The 19,951-nt window shown below is 38.6% G+C and overlaps 1 protein-coding gene across 2 annotated transcripts in view; it reads left to right on the forward strand.

Moving 5' to 3' along the window:
- The window catches only part of PHF3 (PHD finger protein 3), a 97,001-nt gene that overhangs the window by 31,550 nt on the left and 45,500 nt on the right, over positions 1–19,951 (forward strand). Inside the window, exon 3 of one of the 2 annotated variants that reach the window (XM_081093642.1) lies at positions 17,049–17,210. The exons of the other annotated variant lie outside the window; for it this stretch is intronic. Coding sequence (XP_080949768.1) covers positions 17,049–17,210 — 162 coding nt within the window. The remainder of the gene's footprint in view (positions 1–17,048; positions 17,211–19,951) is intronic. 2 annotated transcript variants of the gene reach the window in all.

A 19,951-nucleotide genomic window follows, 5' to 3' on the forward strand; every position in this document is an offset into this window, starting at 1 on the left:
CCCCCCAATTGTGTAGTTTATTTTTACACTGGAGGCCCGGTGCACGAAATTCATGCAGTGTGTGTGTGTGTGTGTGTGTGTGTGTGTGTGTGTGTGTGTGTAGACCCCCTCAGCCTGACCTGCGCCCTCTCACAGTCCGGGACACCTCGCTGGCAGTCAGACATCCCTCTTGCAACCCAGGATCCCTTGCTTCTTCTGCCCGCCTGCTCGCTCCTTACCCCTTGGCTCGTTGCTTCTTAGCATTGCTGCGGAGGTTGGAGAGGCTCCTGCTGCTGCGCTTACCAGCTGTGAGCCTGGTTTCTGGCTGAGCGGCGTTCCCCCTGTGGGAGCGTACTGACCACCAGTGGGCAGATCCTGTGTTGAGCATCTGCCCCCTGGTGGTCAGTGCGCATTATTGCGACCAGTTGTTCTGGTTGTTCTGCCATAACGGTCACTTAGGCTTTTATTATATAGACTAGAGGCCCGGTGCACGAAACTCGTGCACAGGTGTGTGTGTGTCCATCAGCCCAGCCTGCACTCTCTCCAATCAGGAATCCCTCTCACAATCCGGGACTGCTGGCTCCCAACTGCTAGCCTGCCTATCTGCCTGATTGCCCCTAACTGCTTCTGCCTGCCAGCCTGATCACCCCCTAAACACTCCCCAGCCAGCTGGATCGACACCTAACTGTTCCCCTGCTAAGCCTGATTGCCCCTAACTGCCCTCCCCTGCCGATCTGGTCGCCCCCAACTGCCCTCCCCTGCCGATCTGGTTGCCCCCAACTGCCCTCCCCTGCAGGCCTGATCACCCACAACTGCCCTCCCCTGCTGGCCATCTTGTGGTGGCCATCTTTGACCACATGGGGGCGGCCATCTTGTGTTGGAGTGATGGTCAATTTGCATATTACCTCTTTATTATATAGGATGTGAATTAAAAAAATGATATTGTTGAAAGTATTACATATGTCCCCTTATTGTCCCCCTGGGTCCCCATCCCAGGCCTTCACCATCCATTGTCTGTGTCAGTGGGTATGCATATCTGCATACAAGTTCTTTGGTTGATCTCTTCCCACGCACCCACGCTGCTTTCCTTCTGAGTTTCAATAGTCTGTTCCATACTTCTATATCTCTGGATCTATTTTGTTTACCAGATTATTTTGTTCATTAGATTCCACATATGAGTGAGATCATGTAATACTTGTCTTTCTCTGATTTGCTTATTTCGCTTAGCATAATACTCTCCAGGTGCCTGCATGCTGTACCAAAGGGTAAGAGATCCTTCTTCTTTTCTGCTGCATAATATTCCATGGTGTAAATATACCACAACATTTTATGTACTCATCTACTGAATGGCACTTGGGCTGTTTCCAGATCTTAGCTATGGTGAATTGTGCTGCTATGAACATAGAGGTGCATACATTTTTTCTGATTGGTGTTTCAGGTTTCTTAGGATATATTCCTAGAAGTGGGATCACTGGGTCAAATGGCAGTCCCATATTTAATTTTTTGAGGAAACGCCATACTGTTTTCCATAATGGCTGCACCAATCTGCATTCCCACCAGTGTACTAGGGTTCCCTTTTCTCCACATTCTTGACAGCACTTGTCATTTGTTGATTTTTTGGTGGTAGCCATTCTGACAGGTGTGAAATGATACCTCATTGTCATTTTAATTTGCATCTCTGTGATGATTATGACTTTGAGCATTTTTTCATCTATCTCTTGCCATCTGTATGTCCACTTTGGAGAAGTGTCTATTTAGGTCCTTTGCCCATTTTTTAATTGGGTTGGTTTGTCCTTCTTTTAAGTTGTATGAGTTCCTTATATATTTTGGGTATATATATTTTTAAAATATGTTTTATTGATTTTTTTACAGAGAGGAAGGGAGAGAGAAACATCTATCAGCTACCTCCTGCACACCACCCACTGGGGATGTGCCCACAACCAAGGTATATGCCCTTGACTGGAGTCGAACCCAGGACCCCTCAGTCTGCAGGCTTATGCTCTATCCACTGAGCCAAACTGGTTAGGGCTATATTTTGGATATTAACCCTTTATCAGATGTATCATTGCCAACTATTTCTCCCATACAGTAGGCCCCCTTTTCATTTTGTTGATGGCTTCCTTTGCTGTGCAGAAGCTTTTTATTTTAATGCAGCCCCAATTGTTACTTTTCTCCTTAGTTTACTTTGCCCTAGGTGATGAGTCTGCAAACATATTGCTACAAGAGATGTGTGAGAGTTTGTTGCCTATGATTTCTTTTAGGATTTTATCCATTTTGAGTTTATTTTTGTGTATGGTGTAAATTGGTGGTCTAGTTTCATTTTTTTTGCATGTACTTGTCTAGTTTTCCTAACACCATTTACTGAAGAGACTGTCTTGACTCCATTATACTCTCTTGCCTCCTTTGTCAAATATTAATCGAGTATAATGGCTTGGGTCGATTTCTGGGGTCTCTGTTCTTTTCCATTAATCTATATGCCCGTTCTTGTGCCAGTACCAGGCTGTTTTGGTCACAGTGGCTTTATAGTATAACTTGATATCTGATATCAGTATAACTGATCTCTCCAACTTTGTTCTTAAGATTGCTGTGGCATCTGGTCGGTATGGCTTAGTGGTTGAGCATCAATCTATGAACCAGGAGGTCGCCGTTTGATTCCTGGTTAGGGCACATGCCTGGGTTTCAGGCTCGATCCCCCAGAGTGGGGCGTGCAGGAGGCAGTTGGTCAATGTTTCTCTCATCATTGATGTTTCTCTCTCTCTCTTCCTTCCTCTCTGAAATCAATTAAAAAATACATTAATAACTATTACTGGGTTAAGGTGGCAACAGCCAAAACTTTTCTTCCTAAATACTTGGGATAACAAATATTCTGTAGGGGTATATAACCTTGGCAACATGAAAATCTTTAGTTCCTCTTTAGCCTTTCCTGTAATGGTTTTATGCCTTCATTGATAAATCAGTTGTAGCAAAGGGATGATTTTCTAATTCTATCTTTTCTTTTACATTTATTTGTTGGCATTCTTCTGGTAAAGAAAAATTCTCCCTCATTATCTGGTTACTCTGTACTGCAGAGCCTACTGAAGAGGCAGATTAAAGTTAAAGAATTGAGGTTTCATTACCATTTTCCAAAGTAAGGAGTTGGTGAAATGATCACATCTAATGCCAGAAGTGGCAAATTATTATTATTATTATTTTTTGGCTCTTTTTTTTTAGGTTGCCATAATAGGTTCATGGGTTTTATTTTATTATTTTTTAATCAGAGAGGAAGGAGAGGGAGAGAGAGAGATAGAAACATCGATGATGACAGAGAATCATTGATCAGCCTCTTGCACATCCCCAACTGGGGATTGAACCTGAACCTGGGCATGTGCCCTTGACGGAAATCGAACCCAGGACCTTTCAGTCTGTAGGCTGATGCTCTCTCCACTGAGCCAAACTGGCTAGGGTGGGTTCATGGATTTTAAAAATACGTTAAGTGCTCACTTAAAATCACTGATAGGTTTTGTGCCTTTAAGAGAAAGGATGTATAAGGAAACCAATTTTACTATAGGCTGATTAATATATAAACAAGAGTTAACTTCTTTTTTTTCCTTTTGTCTAAAGTTTTACATATGTCTTCTTTTACCCCAATTGACTTCCCCCCCTCCCCTAGCCATTCCCACCCCGGGCAAGCTCCCACCTCCCCCAGTGGCTGTGTCCATTGGTTATGCTAATATGCATGCATACAAGTCCTTTGGTTGCTCTCTAACCCCTCCCTTTCCTACCATTTGTCTCTGGATCTATTCTTGTTCATCAAATTATGTCGATCATTATATCCCACATATGAGTGAGATCATGTGATGTTTATCTTTCTCGGACTGACTTATTTCGCTTAGTATAATGCTCTCCAGTTCCATCCATGCTGTTGGAAATGGTAAAAGTTCCTTCTTTTTTATAGTGGCATAGTATTCCATTGTGTAGATGTACCACAGCTTTTTAATCCACTCAACTGCTGATGGGCACTTAGGCTCTTTCCAAATCTTAGCTATTGTAAATTGTGCTGCTGTGAACATAGGGGTGCATATATCCTTTCTGATTGGTGTTTCTGGTTTCTTGGGATATATTCCTAGAAGTGGGATTACTGGGTCAAATGGGAGTTCCATTTTTAACTTTTTGAGGAAAGTTCATACTGCCTTACACAGTGGCTGCACCAGTCTGCATTCCTACTAGCAGTGCAGGAGGGTTCCTTTTTCTCCACATCCTCACCAGCACTTGTTGATTTGTTGTTGATAGCCATTCTGACAGGTGTGAGATGGTATCTCGTTTTGATTTGCATCTCTCGGATGATTAGTGACTTTGAGCATGTTTTCATATCTCTGGGCCTTCTGTATGTCCTCCTTTGAAAAGTGTCTATTTAAATCCTTTGCCCATTTTTTTGATTGGATCATTTATCTAAGAGTTAAGTTCTTAATGTTTTGAAATGACGAACTTTATTCAAAGACCTTCTGTGAAGTGCCCTTGGACTTAGTAGTGTATCTTTCTTTTTTTAAAAAAAAATATTTTTATTGATTTCAGAAAAGGAGTGAGAGGGAGTGAGAGATATAAACATCAATGATGAGAAAGAACCATTGATTGGCTGCCTCCTGCACGCCCCTTACACTGGGGCTTGAGTCCACAACCCAGGCATGTGCCCCAACCAGGAGTCGAACCATTACCTCCTCATTCACAGGTCAGTGCTCAACCACTGAGCCATGCCAGCTAGGCAGTAGTGTATCTTTCTTAAACATCTAGTATATTCATCCATCTAATTGAGAGACTAGGAAAACAGATTAATAAAAATATGTGAAATAAAATAAGGGATTAGCCTTGGCCAATCTTGCGCAGTGGTTAAAGCGTCGGCTTGGGGACCCAAGGGTCATAGGTTGTTCAATTCCCAGTCAAGGGCATGTATCTCAATTGCAGGTTAGATCTTGCCCCAGTTGGGGCAAGTATGAGAGGCAACCAGTTGACGTGTCTCTCTCACATTGGTGTTTCTCTCTTTCTCTCCCCCTCTTCCCTCCCGTCTACTTTCTAAAAATCAATGGAAAAAAATATCCTCAGGTGAGGACTTTTAAAAAAAGCTGGTAGATGCTTATGAAGGTGTAATAACAAAAATGAGCCTCATTTTTCTCTGCTATTCACTTCATTTTTCTTATGAAGGGCTTGAATTAGAATCTTGGCTGAAATTAACCTGGTAAGAGATCACCCAGTCCAAAATGTTCATAAGAGCCAAGAGAGACTTATTGAAGATAAAGTATTTATTGACTTTGAAACTTACGTTGTGGAATGGAATGAGAGATATTTTACTGTATATAGTCTTTGGTTTAAGACTAAATACATATAGTATTAATTCATTTCTTGTCATTAAATTAGGACCTTTACCTAGGTATATTTAAGTTTATCAGGTATGTTTAGGTTTATTAGAATTCCTTTCCTTGTGTTCCAAGTTCTAATACTTGCACATGTTCTAAATTTATTGCAGAGTTGACACTTTTTTATATCAAGCTTATATACATTTTTAAATTACCTTTATTGAGGTATAATTGACATAAAATTGTAAGATATTTAAAGTGTACATTATGGTGATTTGGTATACATATGCATTATAAAAGGATTCCCCCATTTAGTTAATAACCATCACCTCACATATTTATCTTATTTTGTATGTGTGAGAACATTTAAGTTCTATTCTAGTCATCTCAAAAGTATGATACAGTGGTTATCCACAGTAGTCACCCTGTTTTACATTAAGTTCTCAGAGTTTACTTATCTATAGTTGAAGGTTTGTACCCTTTTGTCAACCTCAACCCAACTCTGTTTTCTCCCATCCCAAAACCCCTGGCAATCACTTTTTTATCCTTAGTTTGACTTTTTTTTTTTTTTAAGATTCCACATGAAAGTGATACCCTGCAGTGTTTGTCTTTTCTGTCTGCCTTATCTCACTTAGCACAATGCCCTCAAGGTTCATCCCTGTTATCCCAAGTGGCAGGATTTCTTTCTTTTTTTTCTTTTTCCAAATGGCAGGATTTCCTTCTTTCTCATGGATAAATAATATTCCAGTGTGGTGTGTGTGTGTGTATGTGTATGTATGTATACCATATCTTTATTCCTAGGTGTGGGAGTGCTAGATTATGTGGCAGTTCTATTTTTAAATATTTTTAGGAACTTTATATTGTTTTTAATAGTGGCTGCACTAGTTTACATATCACCAATAGCACAAGGATTCCCTTTTCTACACATCCTCACTAACACTTAACTTTTAACTTTTTGATAATAGTCATTCTGACAGGGTGTGAGGAACTACTGAATTGTGGTTTGATTTTCATTTTCCTGATAATTAATGATATTGAGCACCTTTTCTTGTATCTCTTGTTCATTTGTATGTCTTCAGAGGAATGTCTATTCTGTTCATCTGCCTATTAAAATTTTTTTGTGTGTGCTGTTGTATGAGTTCTTTATACATCTTGTATATTAATCACTTATCAAAAAATGATTTGCAAATATTTTCTCCTGTTCCGTAGGTTGTCTTTTTGTTTTGTTGATGGTTTCCGTTGCTGTGTAGAAGCTTTTTCATTTGATGTAGTCCAGTTTGATTATTTTTGCTTTTGTTGCCTTTACTTTTGGTGTCAAATCCAAAAATTTACTGTCAAACAGTGATGGCAAGTAGCTTAATTCCTGTCTTGTCTTCTTTTTCATTGATTTTATTGGTATGGTATAAGATAAGGGGTCCAGTTTTCAGTCTTGCATCTGGCTTCCAGTTTTCCCAGCATCATTTATTTTATTTTTTTATATATTTTATTGATTTTTATAGAGAGGAAGGGAGAGATTGTTAATATATTAATATAATATATAAATATAACATAATATATTTACATGATAGAGAGTTAGAAACATCGATCAGCTGCCTCCTGCACACCCCCTACTGGGGATGTGCCCCCAACCAAGGTACATGCCCTTGACTGGAATCAAACCCGGGACCCTTCAGTCCTCAGTCCAACACTCTTTCCACTGAGCCAAACAGGTCAGGGCCCTAGCATCATTTATTGAAGAGGCTGTCCTTTCTTCATTTTATATTCTTGGTTTCTTTGTCATAAATTAATTGACCATATATGCATGGGTTTATTTCTGGACTCTGTTCTATTCCATTGATTTTATGTGTCTGTTTTTATGCCAGTACCATACTTGTAATTACTATAGCTTTGTAATATAGTTGGAAATCAGGAAGTGTGCTGCCTCCAGCTTTGTTATTTTTTTCCCCTCAGGATTGCTTTGCTTTTGGGGTGGGGGGTCTTTTGTAGTTCCATATAAGTATTAGGATTTTTTAAATATTTTTGAGAGAGGAATGGGGGAGGGAGGGAGGGAAGGAGGGAGGGAGGGAGGGAGGGAGGGAGGGGGAGAGAGAGAGAGAGAGAGAGAGAGAGAGAGAGAGAGAAACATTGACTTGTTGTTCCACTCATTTATGCACTCATTGGCTGGATTTTGTATGTATACTGACCAGGGATCTAACCTGCAACCTTTGCATATCAGGAGGAAGCTCCAACCACTGACCTACTTGGCCAGGGTTGTTTTTTCTAGGTCTGTGAAAAATGCCATTGGAATTTTGATAGGTATTGTCTTGAATGTGTAGATTGTTTTGGGTTGGACTTTAAAAAAAAATTACATTTATTGATTTTAGAGAGAGAGAGAAACATCAGTTTGTTGTTCCACTTATTTATGCATTCATTGCTGCATCTTGTATGTGCCTTGACCGGGGATCGAACTTGTAACCTTGGCATATTGGACCAATGCTCTAGCCAACTGAACTACCAGCCAGGGCACTTTTAATTTTTTTTTTTAAATCCTCACCTGAGGATATGTTTTTCTTGATTTTGAAAGAGAGAGAAACATCAGTATGAGAGAGAAGCATAGATCATTTGTCTCCCTGTACACACCCTGACCAGGGATCGAACCAGCAACCTAGGTGTATGCCTGACCTGGAATCGACCCCTCCACTTTTTGGTGTACAGGACGATGCTCTAGTCAATTGAGCCACCCAGACAGGAAGGTAGTATGGACATTTTAACAATATAATTCTTCCAATCCATGAACATGGGATAACTTTCCTTTATCTTGTATGTGTGTCTTCAGTTTCTTTCATTGTTTTTAGTGTACAGATCTTTCACCTCCTTGGCATTGTTAATGGGAGGTTATGTCTTTAGTCTGTTTTAATATACTTGATCAAAGTTTTTTTAGATAGAGATTTTATCAGTTGTAGCCCTAGAGAGTGCTTGGTTGCTATGCACATACCCTGAAAAATGGTGTCTTTCTGAGTAAGGAGCTTTTTTGTTGTTTGGTTGCTCGATGTTGGGATGCTTCCTTCTAATCTCTGTTTTCTAAACTATTGCATTCTTACTCTGAGTTCTGCAAGGAATTAATTAGCACTACTGTGATGGGAGTAGAGGCTAACTTCTTGCTTGGAGTGTAGTTTAATGTGGAGGTTCTAATCTCATGACATTTTAAAAAAATTTGAGCTGTTTTTAACACTGGGTATTGTATGTTTTAGCTGCCATTCTAGGAATTAGGGATATCTCAGAAAGTAAAATGATAAATTCCTGTCCTCATGGAATTTCTGTTCTGTTTAATATTGGATATATCATTAAAATCTTTTCCTGGGCTGCTACGGATTAGGGATGTTACCTTCTAAGAACTTTTTCTTGAGCCTTGATTGTCTCTGGTTTTTCTCTTTTATTTGAGTAAAATTGAACACAATGTTATAAAACACAGTGCCTGGTTGAGATCTGTGTTTTTGATATATGAGACCAATAAATAATAATAAGATCCATATTATAAGAGTAGAGTTGCATTTTTTTTTTTAACTGATTTCTTTTTATGGTAACATTCTTATTAAATAGCATTTCCAGGTATCAGCAGTTTGGCTCATGGTTCCACAATTGTGAGGTATAATGATTTGTTTTGGCATAAAAGTAGTTGGTACTGTTTGTTCATTTAACAAATATCCCTATTGTGTGCCAGACTCTTTCCACTGCTGGAGGATTTGTTTGAGACAGTATACCTGTCCTCATGGAGCTCACAAATAAAGTGTAAGATGATTCAAAATGTGTGGTTGTTTGATTGGCAGTGGGAAGTCATGGTTTATTTGATTTGGGCTGGTTAGGGCAGGCCTCTCTGTGTAAGTGACCTTAAGAGTAGCAGCATCCTTAGAGATAAGTAATGGCCAGCCTTTTGAAGATTCTGGGTAAGTGCCCTAGCTGCTTTGGCTCAGTGGTTGGAACATTGCTCCCCGGATTGAAGGGTCCCACGTTTGATTCCGGTCTAGGGCACGTACCTTGGTTGCAGGCTTGATCCCGGCCTTGGTCAGGGTGCATGCGGGAGGCAACCAATTGATGTATCTCTCGCACATTGATGTTTCTCTCTCTGTCTCTCCCCCTCCTTTCTGTTCTCTCTCAAAATCAATGGAAAAATATCCTCAGGTGAGAATTAACAGCAACAAAAAGATCCTGAGTCAGTGAAATACATTCCAAGTAGAAAAATAGCAAATGAAAAGTATACCTACATTAATTTAAGTGATTAGTTAGTCCTTTTTATCAAGTTAAAATCTATTGTTGATACTAAATAGTTCTAGTATCCTCTTGGGTTGTGTTTACATGATTATATTTATATTTAGCTTTACACAAGTGAGTCTTAATTGGTGGTCCATGCAAATGAACTGTGAAGACAGTTATTTCCCATGTGCTCTCCCACCTTAAAAAGAAAAACCTAAGAAATAAAAGTAATATTTAGCTCTGGCTGCTTTGGCTCTGTTGGTTGGAGTGTCGTCCCATGCATCAGAAGGTCATGGGTTTGATTCCCGGTCAGGGCACATAGCTAGGTTGCAGGTCCTATCCCAGGTGGAGCCCATATCGCAGGCGGCCAATTGATGTATCTTTCTTAAGCACCTAAGTACTCCCTGATGCTTCCCAAACACACAAGCTTGTATTGACAGTGTTAAACTGGTCACTAGTTTTTCCAGAATTGGCCAGTGGGTGTCCCAGTGCCTTTTCTGTGTGCTTGTTTTTAGAAACATTGGGGCACATCTAATCCAGTTGAAATTTTGGTATGTATATTTCAGCATTTTCCTTAAAATCATAATCAGTGTTGCCTGGGAGTGAAACATAAACCTTTAGTAAATTTTCAGCCCTTATATCTTAGATAATATTTAGATTATTTTATGAAATTAGATTTTCATGTTTTGACTTTAGGTTTCTATTCTGTGTTCCATAGATATGGGTTGTAGTTAACATGATGGAATATCCAACGCTCCCTTTTGTTTTATCTGTGCTTGACAGAATTGAAAAGAAGTATATACTCTGTCATTCTTACAATTGAATTTCAGTGTTACCTCATACAATCTTTTTTTTTAAGCAGGCTTTTAAAAAATATACATATTTTTACTGATTTCAGAGAGGAAGTGAGAGGGAGAGAGATAGAAACATCAATGATGAGGTAAAATCATTGATCAGCTGCCTCCTACATGCCCCCAACTGGGGATCAAGCCTGCAACCCTGGCATGTGCCCTTGACCGGAATTGACCTCGGGGCCCTTCAGTTCGTAGGCCAACATTCTATCCACTGAGCCAAACCAACTAGGGCATGACATATAATCTTTTATATTTATCCACTAGTATATTTATATTGCCCTGTTCTTCCACTCTGTGCACAACAGAACTCCTGGAATTTCTATGCTCTCTATCCCCGCTGTTTCTCTCCTTCAAATTCAGATTTCACCCTCACTGGTCACTGTCATACTACCAGATCCAAGGGCCATTTCTCTTTTATTCTACCTATTAGTGCCACTTAGCTCAGTTGATCTGCCTTTTGAAATAATCTATTGACTTTGACTTTTTACAACTCTCTTGGTTATTCTCTCACTTTCCTTTCTTCCTCTTTGCTGCTTTCTGACCGAACACTGGAGTATATCAGGGTTCAGATTTTAGGCTTTATTTTAGAAATCTGTTTCTACTGACTTTTGTGGTAATGTTACCCAATTTCATAATTTAAAAAACTGTAGTTCAGTATCCCAGTACACATACATACATACATACATATATACATACATATCTCCTTAGCCTTAACTTGCCTAAACTCTAGACACCTGTGTTTACTTCTTTGGATGTCTATTTGTCATCTTAACCTTAGTGTCTAAAACGGAACTCCTTGATACCTACTTCCCCACATCCCAGGTTCCCTGGTGCCATTCTTCTTACAGTCTTCCCCCTTGGCAACCCTTTCTTTTGAGTTTCTTACTTTGCATCATTCTTTACATATCCTTTTCTTTCGCATATTCAATTGGTCAGCAGTCTGGCTACTTATACTTCTGTTTCTTAACTGCCACTGTGGTCTTAGCCATTTCCATCTCTCACTTGGATTATAGCTTTAGTCAGTAAGTGGCTTCCCTGTTTCTGCCTTTGAGGATTTCTACTGTGTATTCTCAAACGAGCACCAAGAATGATCCTTTAATAAGTTAGGTCATATCAGCCTCATGTTCACAGTGCTCTGGAAACTTTCCATTTTGCACAAAGGAAAAAAGCTAATGTCCTTTTGGCCTACAAGACACTCCTCAATTTGGCATGCTACCTAATTTTTTAAAAAATGTTTTTATTGATTTCTAGAGAGAAGAAAGAGGGATAGAGAGATATAAACATCAATGAGAGAGAAACATCATTAATTGGCTGCCTCTTGCACTCCAACCAACTGAGCCACACTGGCCAGGGCAGTGTCAGTGAGTTCTTACTGAGGCATAATATGCAGCCCTTTACACTATAAATTGTGTGTAATCTTTATGCAAAGTTATATAATGAGATAAAATAGTAAAATAATATATATTTGCCTTTAACTCAGCAAACCTATGTTTTAAAGTTTATTGTAAAGAAGGAATTGAAGAAGAAAAATATATGTGTATAGTAGTATTATTTGTATTTTTCAAATTAGGAACTGCTACTATCTAAAATGATAACTTCATCCCAAATGGTTAATTACATATAACATAAAACTTGATGGCGAGTGGACTGATACAGCCTATTTTAGGAATAAATGTATGAATTATCCATGAAGGAAACTCTGTTTCAAAACACAAGACTTATCTTTATTCTTGTGACTCTGCAAAGACATCATGGTCTTTAGTTTTTTTCTTAAATCTGATTCTTAATGTGAACTTTTATAATAGAGGAAATACTTGCCATGGAAGTAGTTGAGTTGGCTTTTGTACTGCCAGCATGAATTAAGAAATGTCAAATGTGGTTCTCCCTTTTGTATGGTACTAAAGTGATTTAAACTAATTCCAGTTGTTGAGAAATTTAATAAATCTAACTCCAAATGATTTTGTTCTGTTTTCTTTTGTCTCCTTTTCCAAAAAAGAGATCAGAATTAAGTAGTCTGAAATAAAGTAGTGTTAGTGTTAGGAGGACTTCCCATAGACCTGACTGGCATCAGACCTCAGCACATTTAATTAGGGCCATTTCAGTATAGGGATGGGGGAGGGATTTTAATGTGATTTAAATTCAGGTTAAAAGAGATTTCTGAATATGGTCCTAGATTTTATGCCAAAATTTCCAAATGAGAATGACACCTAATTCTGAAATGTGGGAATGGGGGAAAAGCTTATTGTTTTTTCTGCATGGTATGGCTGGCTGAACAACTTGTCTTCTAAACAATTCAGGACGTACTTTTTTGGGGTAAACCAAAGTTCCCATTTTAGTGGTTGTATTGAATAGGACTGGTCACTTTTTAAAAAGTTGGATATCAAATACTGAATCTTAGCTTGCCTGTGGCCCTGGGAAGGGAAGATGTGAGAGGGCCCTGAGAATAGGCAGTGTTCTGAAAAGAACCCAGGTTCTCCTTTACTTCTACTCATTTTCTTAGCAAAAGCAGTTGGATTAAACTTTTTAAAGTACCTAATTTGAAGGATTTGCCTGAGATTATTCTTTACTGTGAATTATTTCAATTGTGCTTTAGAAGAAAGAAATCTCAGATACCCTTTTTAATGGTTAATTAGTTCTAAGGCAGTGGTTCTCAACCTTCCTTTTGCCGCGACCCTTTAATACAGTTCTTCATGTTGTGGTGACCCCCAGTTTCGTTTTTACAAATTGAACATAATTAAAGCATAGTGATTAATCATAAAAACAATATGTAATTATCTATGTGTTTTCCCATGGTCTTAGGCGACCCCTGTGAAAGGGTCGTTCGACCCCCAAAGAGGTCGCGACCCACAGGTTAAGAACCGCTGTTCTAAGGGAAGTTGAAGAAAAGGGAGAAGGAATACATAATTTTTGATTGTGAGGTACATGAATGGGGATACTTTGAAACAAAACAGTTAACAGTTAATATAGGGCTTTCTATGTAGCAAAGCCCTTTACACATATTAATTTGATGATCCCAGTGACCCTCTGATCACTAGTATCTCCACTTTATACAAGCATTTAAGGCACTGAGAGGTTAATTAGTAGGTGCTTTAGTAGTTGGGGATCCTTGGATAGTATAAGAATCCTGGGACATACATATTTGAGAAGGATTACAGTGATGACTATGGAGAAAAAGCTTTGTGTGTGATGGGGTGACAATAGAGGAACCTGGGATACTAGGAAACTTATAGTCTTTATGAGAGATGATGGTGGTTATGAGTGGAATGTTAGCTGTGGAGGAGATAAATGGTCATATGAGTGATATGTATATTTTAAAACATTTTAAAATATTCCACATTTCAGAGAGGAAGGGAGAGGGAGAGGGAGAGAGAAATGTCAATGATGAGAGAGAATCATTGATGGGCTACGTCCTGCATGCCACCCACTGGGGATCGAGCCCACAACCCTAGGCATGCGCCCTTCACCAGAGTCAAGCCCAGGACCTTTCAGTTTGCAGGCCGATGCTCTATCCACTGAGCAAAATGGGCTAGGACTCAGATGAGTGATATTTTATAGATAGAGCTAGCAGGGTATGCTTATAACTTGGACGTGGGATAGGAGAAAGGAGCTAAAGATAGTTCTAGAGCAGGGGTGGGCAAACTTTTTGACTCGAGAGCCACAATGGGTTCTTAAACTGGACCGGAGGGCCGGAACAAAAGCATGGATGGAGTGTTTGTGTGAACTAATATAAATTCAAAGTAAACATCATTACATAAAAGGGTACGTTTTTTTTTTTTTTTTTTTTTTTTTTTAGTTTTATTCATTTCAAACGGGCTGTAGTTTGCCCACGGCTGTTCTAGAGTGTTGAGGCTTGAACAACAGGGTGAATGAATGAGGGTTCTGTTACTAGGAATATCCTAGGTTGGGCAGTTTTATTGAGGGGTGGGAGAATAGGTGGTATTAGTGTTTATTTTCAATATGTTAAGCTTGACATACCTAGTGGAGATGTTAAATTATACTCTTCCAAAGGTCATCTGTGAGTTGGGGATGGAAAAAATAACTTGGGAGTTATCCAAGTATAGATGGGTCCTAGATGAGATTGCTTAGGGAGGAGTGAATGTAGATACAGAAGAGAAAAGGGAGGACTGAACCCACTTAAGTCTTGCAGTACGTAGACATCTGAAAGAAGTGGGAGGCTCTATCAAAGAATTTTAAGGAGTGGCTAGAGGATGTGATGTCTAGGAGCTAAGTGTGGAGGGAGAAGTGTCAGCTGTGTCAGATGCTGCCAGCAAATGAAATATGATAAGACTTAATAACTGACATTTGAATTTGGCTTGCTAAATCCTGTTGACTCTGCTTTGCAATATAGCTCTAAAATTCATAACATACCTTTTCACTCTCTATCAACAAACACTATTATTCAGACTTTAGTCACTTTTCTCCTGGACTATTTTCCTCTTTTGAATTGTTTTTTTTCTTTACATGTTCATTGTAGAAAATGTGGAAAGCACAGAAATAACAATGAATAAAAAAACTCCAAAATTCCTTATCCACCTTACCACTAGAAATATAATGACTGATAACACTTGTTTTTTTTTTTTTTTTTTTTAACTATTTCTATCCATATTTGTAATGCATATATTGTATATATGCTTTTATATAAAATTGATAAAATAGTCTTAAATTTTGCTTTTTAAAATGAACATGGTAGAAATGTAAATATGATATTAAAAATTCTTTGAGAATATATGTGAATGTGTGGCAACATAAGTTTCCATCATGGTGGGATAGCTTTCTAACTGAACTCCCCACCTGTTTCTCCTTAAATTATATCTTAAATGAGTCCTGATGAATTTTCCTAAAGTATATTCTCTAAGCTTTTAATGCCAAGCATAGTGATACTCTGTGAGAGCAATACAAATGGCAGGAAATGTGGAAAACAGCAAAAGGGATATTCTTGTCTTTTACAGAACAGCTGTTACAATTTTCATCTATTTCCTGCTAATTTGTCTGTTTATCTAAATGTCCATACACACATATCATTTATTTGTTAACAAGGATCAAAGTATGTTTTTTAAAAAGCCAGCATTTTTTCCATAATTCACTTTTCTATTCTTTGTAATTTTGTGGTCAACGTGCATTAGCAGTTTTGTGATTCCATTTGTCAGATTGCTCTTCAAAAAGATTGTACCATTTGAAACTATATTTATAAGGAATTTTGTTCTCTTTAAATTTTAGGATAGACTACTATCTTGTTGAGCTCTTTTAAATGAAGTTCTACTTGGCTACAAAGATGATGACTAGATAACTTGTTGAGGGTCCTTCTAACCCCCTAGGATAAAGATAATAACTAACATATGTCTAGTATTCTAAAGTTTACAAAGTGAGTTTTCATACATTACTTCTTCCTCACAAGTCCTGTAAGGTAGGTAGGAGAGGTATTGTTATTCTCATTTTAGAGATAAATAAACAAAACTGATATGCTAGGTTAAGTGACTTGGTCAAGTTTTATTTAAGTACTGGATGCCTGATGCACGAAATTTGTGCAAGGGGCTTGGTCCCCGCCCGGGCCCTGGCTGCCTTGGCTTTGTCCGGAAGGACGTCTGGTCTAATTAGCATTACGCTTTTATTATAGATTTTAGCGGGGATTTGAATTTGGGCCTTCTGATCTAAATAATCACATTCTTTTTTACTAGATTTCATGCAATTGCATATTTAGAATTGTTTTATGTCAGCTAGTTAAGGTATATTTGTTATATAAAGAAATAAACCCAGTGACAGTATATAAGTATAGTGTTTCAGTATTTATATTTTCTTAAGTATTTCTCAATCCTTTTCTATATCTTCCCACTTTCTCTCTTTTGAGTAGGAGAAAGTAATTTGATTATATAGCTGTATTAAACAACTACCATTTAAGATTTTAGAGAGGAAGGGAGAGGGAGGGAGGGAGGGAGAGAGAGAGCGAGGGAGAGAGAGAGAGAGAGAGAGAGAGAGAGACCGACCGACCAATGATGAGAGAAGAATTATTGATTGGCTGCCTCCTGCACAACCCCCACTGGGACTGAGCCCACAACCTGGGCATATGACCTGACCAGGAATAGAACTGTGACCTCCTGGTTCATAGGTCAGTGCTCAACCACCGAGCCATGCCACCTGGGCAACAAGTACCATTTTTTTCTAGCATTTGGGGGAAGGGGAAGTTTCACATTGTTTTCATTTGTGTCTGTGTATTACCACTAAAAAGTATTATCTATAATACTTTCATACATGTAGCATATAAAGTTAGAATCTTTTTGGTTCTAGCACGAATCTAGAATCACAAGCTTTTTAGGATATTAAACTCTTCTGTACTACTTTAACCAAAATTGGTAATCAAGTACTCAGGTATAGTTAGTTGCTTGTTATGTTCACAAAGGAACAGTGAATAAGTGACAGTGATAGTGGAGGTCAAATCAAGAAAGATTATAGCCTTTCCTAGTTTCCTTATAAGGTAGAAGTTTGTAAACCTGAATTGGGAGCTTGGTAGTGGCAATATCATATACTAGGAATAGACCTAGATTTTCAAGCCTATGTACGATTGCATTCAGTTCTCACAATATTCTGTACAGGCCATTACGTACTTAAACATCCCCAATATTTTTTAGAAGTAATTTTTTTGGTTGTTTTTGTTTTTTTCTAGTTGTTGGTCTTGACGATATTATGGACGAAGGAGTTGTTAAAGAAAGTGGCAATGATACCATTGATGAAGAAGAACTGATTTTACCTAACAGGAATTTGAGGGACAAAGTAGAAGAAAATTCAGTGAGATCACCAAGAAAATCACCTCGTTTAATGGCACAAGGTAATCCTTTCAAAGATTACCTAGAAAATCCAAGGTGTAGGGACAGATGTGAGAAATTGTCAGTTTGCTGAGCATTTTGATAATGAGTTTTGAGCTTATACCAATATGCTGACATAATTTTTATAAATTTTAATGGAAATGATACATTCACATAATGTAAAGAATTGACTAGTTCTATGAGTTTCCAGTACTCACTATCGCACTACCCATTTTCATTTCCCCAGAGACATTTATTCCATGTTTCTGAGTAGCATGTATATTGCTACTTTATGATTATTCTGATGTAGGTATTTATTGACTTCCCACTGTGAATTATGATGATTTAGCATTCTTCTCTTGTCCCTATCACACAAAAGTACATTTTCTCATCCTTCTATATAATTTCGTTAGAGCAGTAGTGTTTATGTATGTTACTGTGATTTTCTATTCTAGCAGAGATGATCTGTTTAGTGAACTGTGGTTACTTTTCCTATACATCTTTTTGTCTTTCTGATGTAAGATTTTTTTTTTCATTTGCTTATAGCTTTATATATTTGTACACACAGCTTTTTAAAAAATACATTTTTATTGATTTCAGAGAGAAAGGGAGAGGGAGAGGGAGAGGGAGAGGGAGAGGGAGAGGGAGAGAGAGAGAGAGAGAGAGAGAGAGAGAGAGAGAGAGAAACGTCAATGATGAGAGAGAATCATTGATCAGCTGTCTCCCAAATGCCCCCACTGGGGATTTAGGTTACAATCCATGTATCCTGACGGAATTGTACCATGACCTCCTGATTCATAGGTTGTCGCTCAACCACTGAGTCATGCCGGTCAGGCTCTACTCAGAGCTTTTGTATACATGTTAATAATTACACCCCAACCACTCTACCAGTTGTCTAAATTTTTCCTAAAGATATCTGTGCATATCAGATATTCTGTAATTGTTATTTCATTGAATAAATATCTCTGGGAGCCTTTGATCTACTCCTAAGGGCTCTCCCCTTACCATTCTGAGGATTCTGTTGTGTATTACAGTTTCTATTTTCTCTTTTTTGGCTTAATGCCTTCATTTTGGTGACACACTTCTTGTATGTTTGTAAATGTGATTAATTTGTTCTTATTGAAGTCATGGTTTGGTTGAGCATTGAATTCAGGGTTGGAAATAGTTTTCCTTCAGAAAGTTAAAACTATTCCATTTTTGGGGGGGATATGTTAGCTACTTTTCTTCTGGAACTTAGTGGAATCTCTTCCTTATCAGCTCTAGTGCTTTGATATTTCTGATACTGCATCTTGGTGTAGGTGTGTTTTATTTATTTATTTTATTTTTTATATTTTTTATTAATTAAGATATTACATATGTGTCCTTATCCCCACGTTACCCTTCCCCCCGCCCCGCCCCCCCCCACTCATGCCCTCACCCCCCCGTTGTCCGTGTCCATTGGTTAGGCCTATATGCCTGCATACAAGTCCTTTGGTTGATCTTTCCCCCTTACCCCTACCCTCCCCTACCTTCCCTCCAAGGCCTGACAGTCCAATCAATGCCTCTCCGTCTCTGGATCAGTCCTTGTTCATCAGTTTATGTTGTTCATTATATTCCACAAATGAGTGAGATCCTGTGGTATTTATCCGCTCTCCAGTTCCATCCATGCTGTGACAAATGGTAAGAGTTCCTTTTTCTTCTTCCTCTTCTTAAAGAATACCTTTCAGCATTTCATATAATGCTGGTTTGGTGGTGATGAACTCCTTTAGCTTTTTCTTATCCGTGAAGCTCTTTAACTGACCTTCTATTCTGAATGATAGCTTTGCTGGATAAAGCAATCTTGGTTGCAGGTTCTTGCTATTCATCACTTTGAATATTTCTTGCCACTCTCTTCTGCCCTGCATGGTTTCTGTTGAGAAATCAGCTGGCAGTCGTATGGGTACTCCCTTGTAGGTAACTGACTGTCTTTCTCTTGCTGCTTTTAAGATTCTCTCTTTATCTTTTGCTCTTGGCATTTTAATGATGATGTGTCTTGGTGTGGTCCTCTTTGGATTCCTTTTGTTTGGGGTTCTCTGCGCTTCCTGGACTTGTAAGTCCACTTCTTTCACCAGGTGGGGGAAGTTTTCTGTCATTATTTCTTCAAATAGGTTTTCAATATCTTGCCCTCTCTCTTCTTCTGGTACCCCTATAATTCTGATGTTGGTATGCTTGAAGTTGTCCCAGAGGCTCCTTACACTATCTTCATATTTTTTGAATCTCTTTTCTTTTTCGGTTGGATATTTTTTGTTTCTTTGTATTTCAAATCTTTGACTTGATTCTTGGGATCCTCTTGTCTGCTGTTGGATCTCTGTAAATTATTCTTTATTTCAGTCAGTGTATGCTTAATTTCTAGTTGGTCCTTTTTCATGTCCTCCATGGTTTCACTATACTTATTGAGGGATTCATTAAATTTATCGGCGGTTTCCATAAAATTCTTGAAAAACCTTATAAACGTGGCCTTGAACTCTATATCCAGTCGTTTGCTTTCCTCCATTTCTGCCATTTGTGACCTGTTTCTTTGTCTCCGCATTTTGGCTGCTTCCCTGTGTTGATAGAGTGGCCCTGCGCGTCAGGTGTCCTGTAGGGCCCAGTGGCTCAGCCTCCCCAGTTACCTGAGGTGGACACTCTTGGTGCGCTCTTGGTGCCTTGGTTGTTGTAGGATCACTGGGAGGAATTGTCCTCCAGGCCAATTGGCTGTGAGAATTAGCTGTGTCTGAAGTGGGAGAACTTCTGTGCTGAAGACACC

This window comes from Myotis nattereri (assembly GCF_964212035.1).
Source record: "Myotis nattereri genome assembly, chromosome: 6".
Lineage (NCBI taxonomy): Eukaryota > Metazoa > Chordata > Mammalia > Chiroptera > Vespertilionidae > Myotis > Myotis nattereri.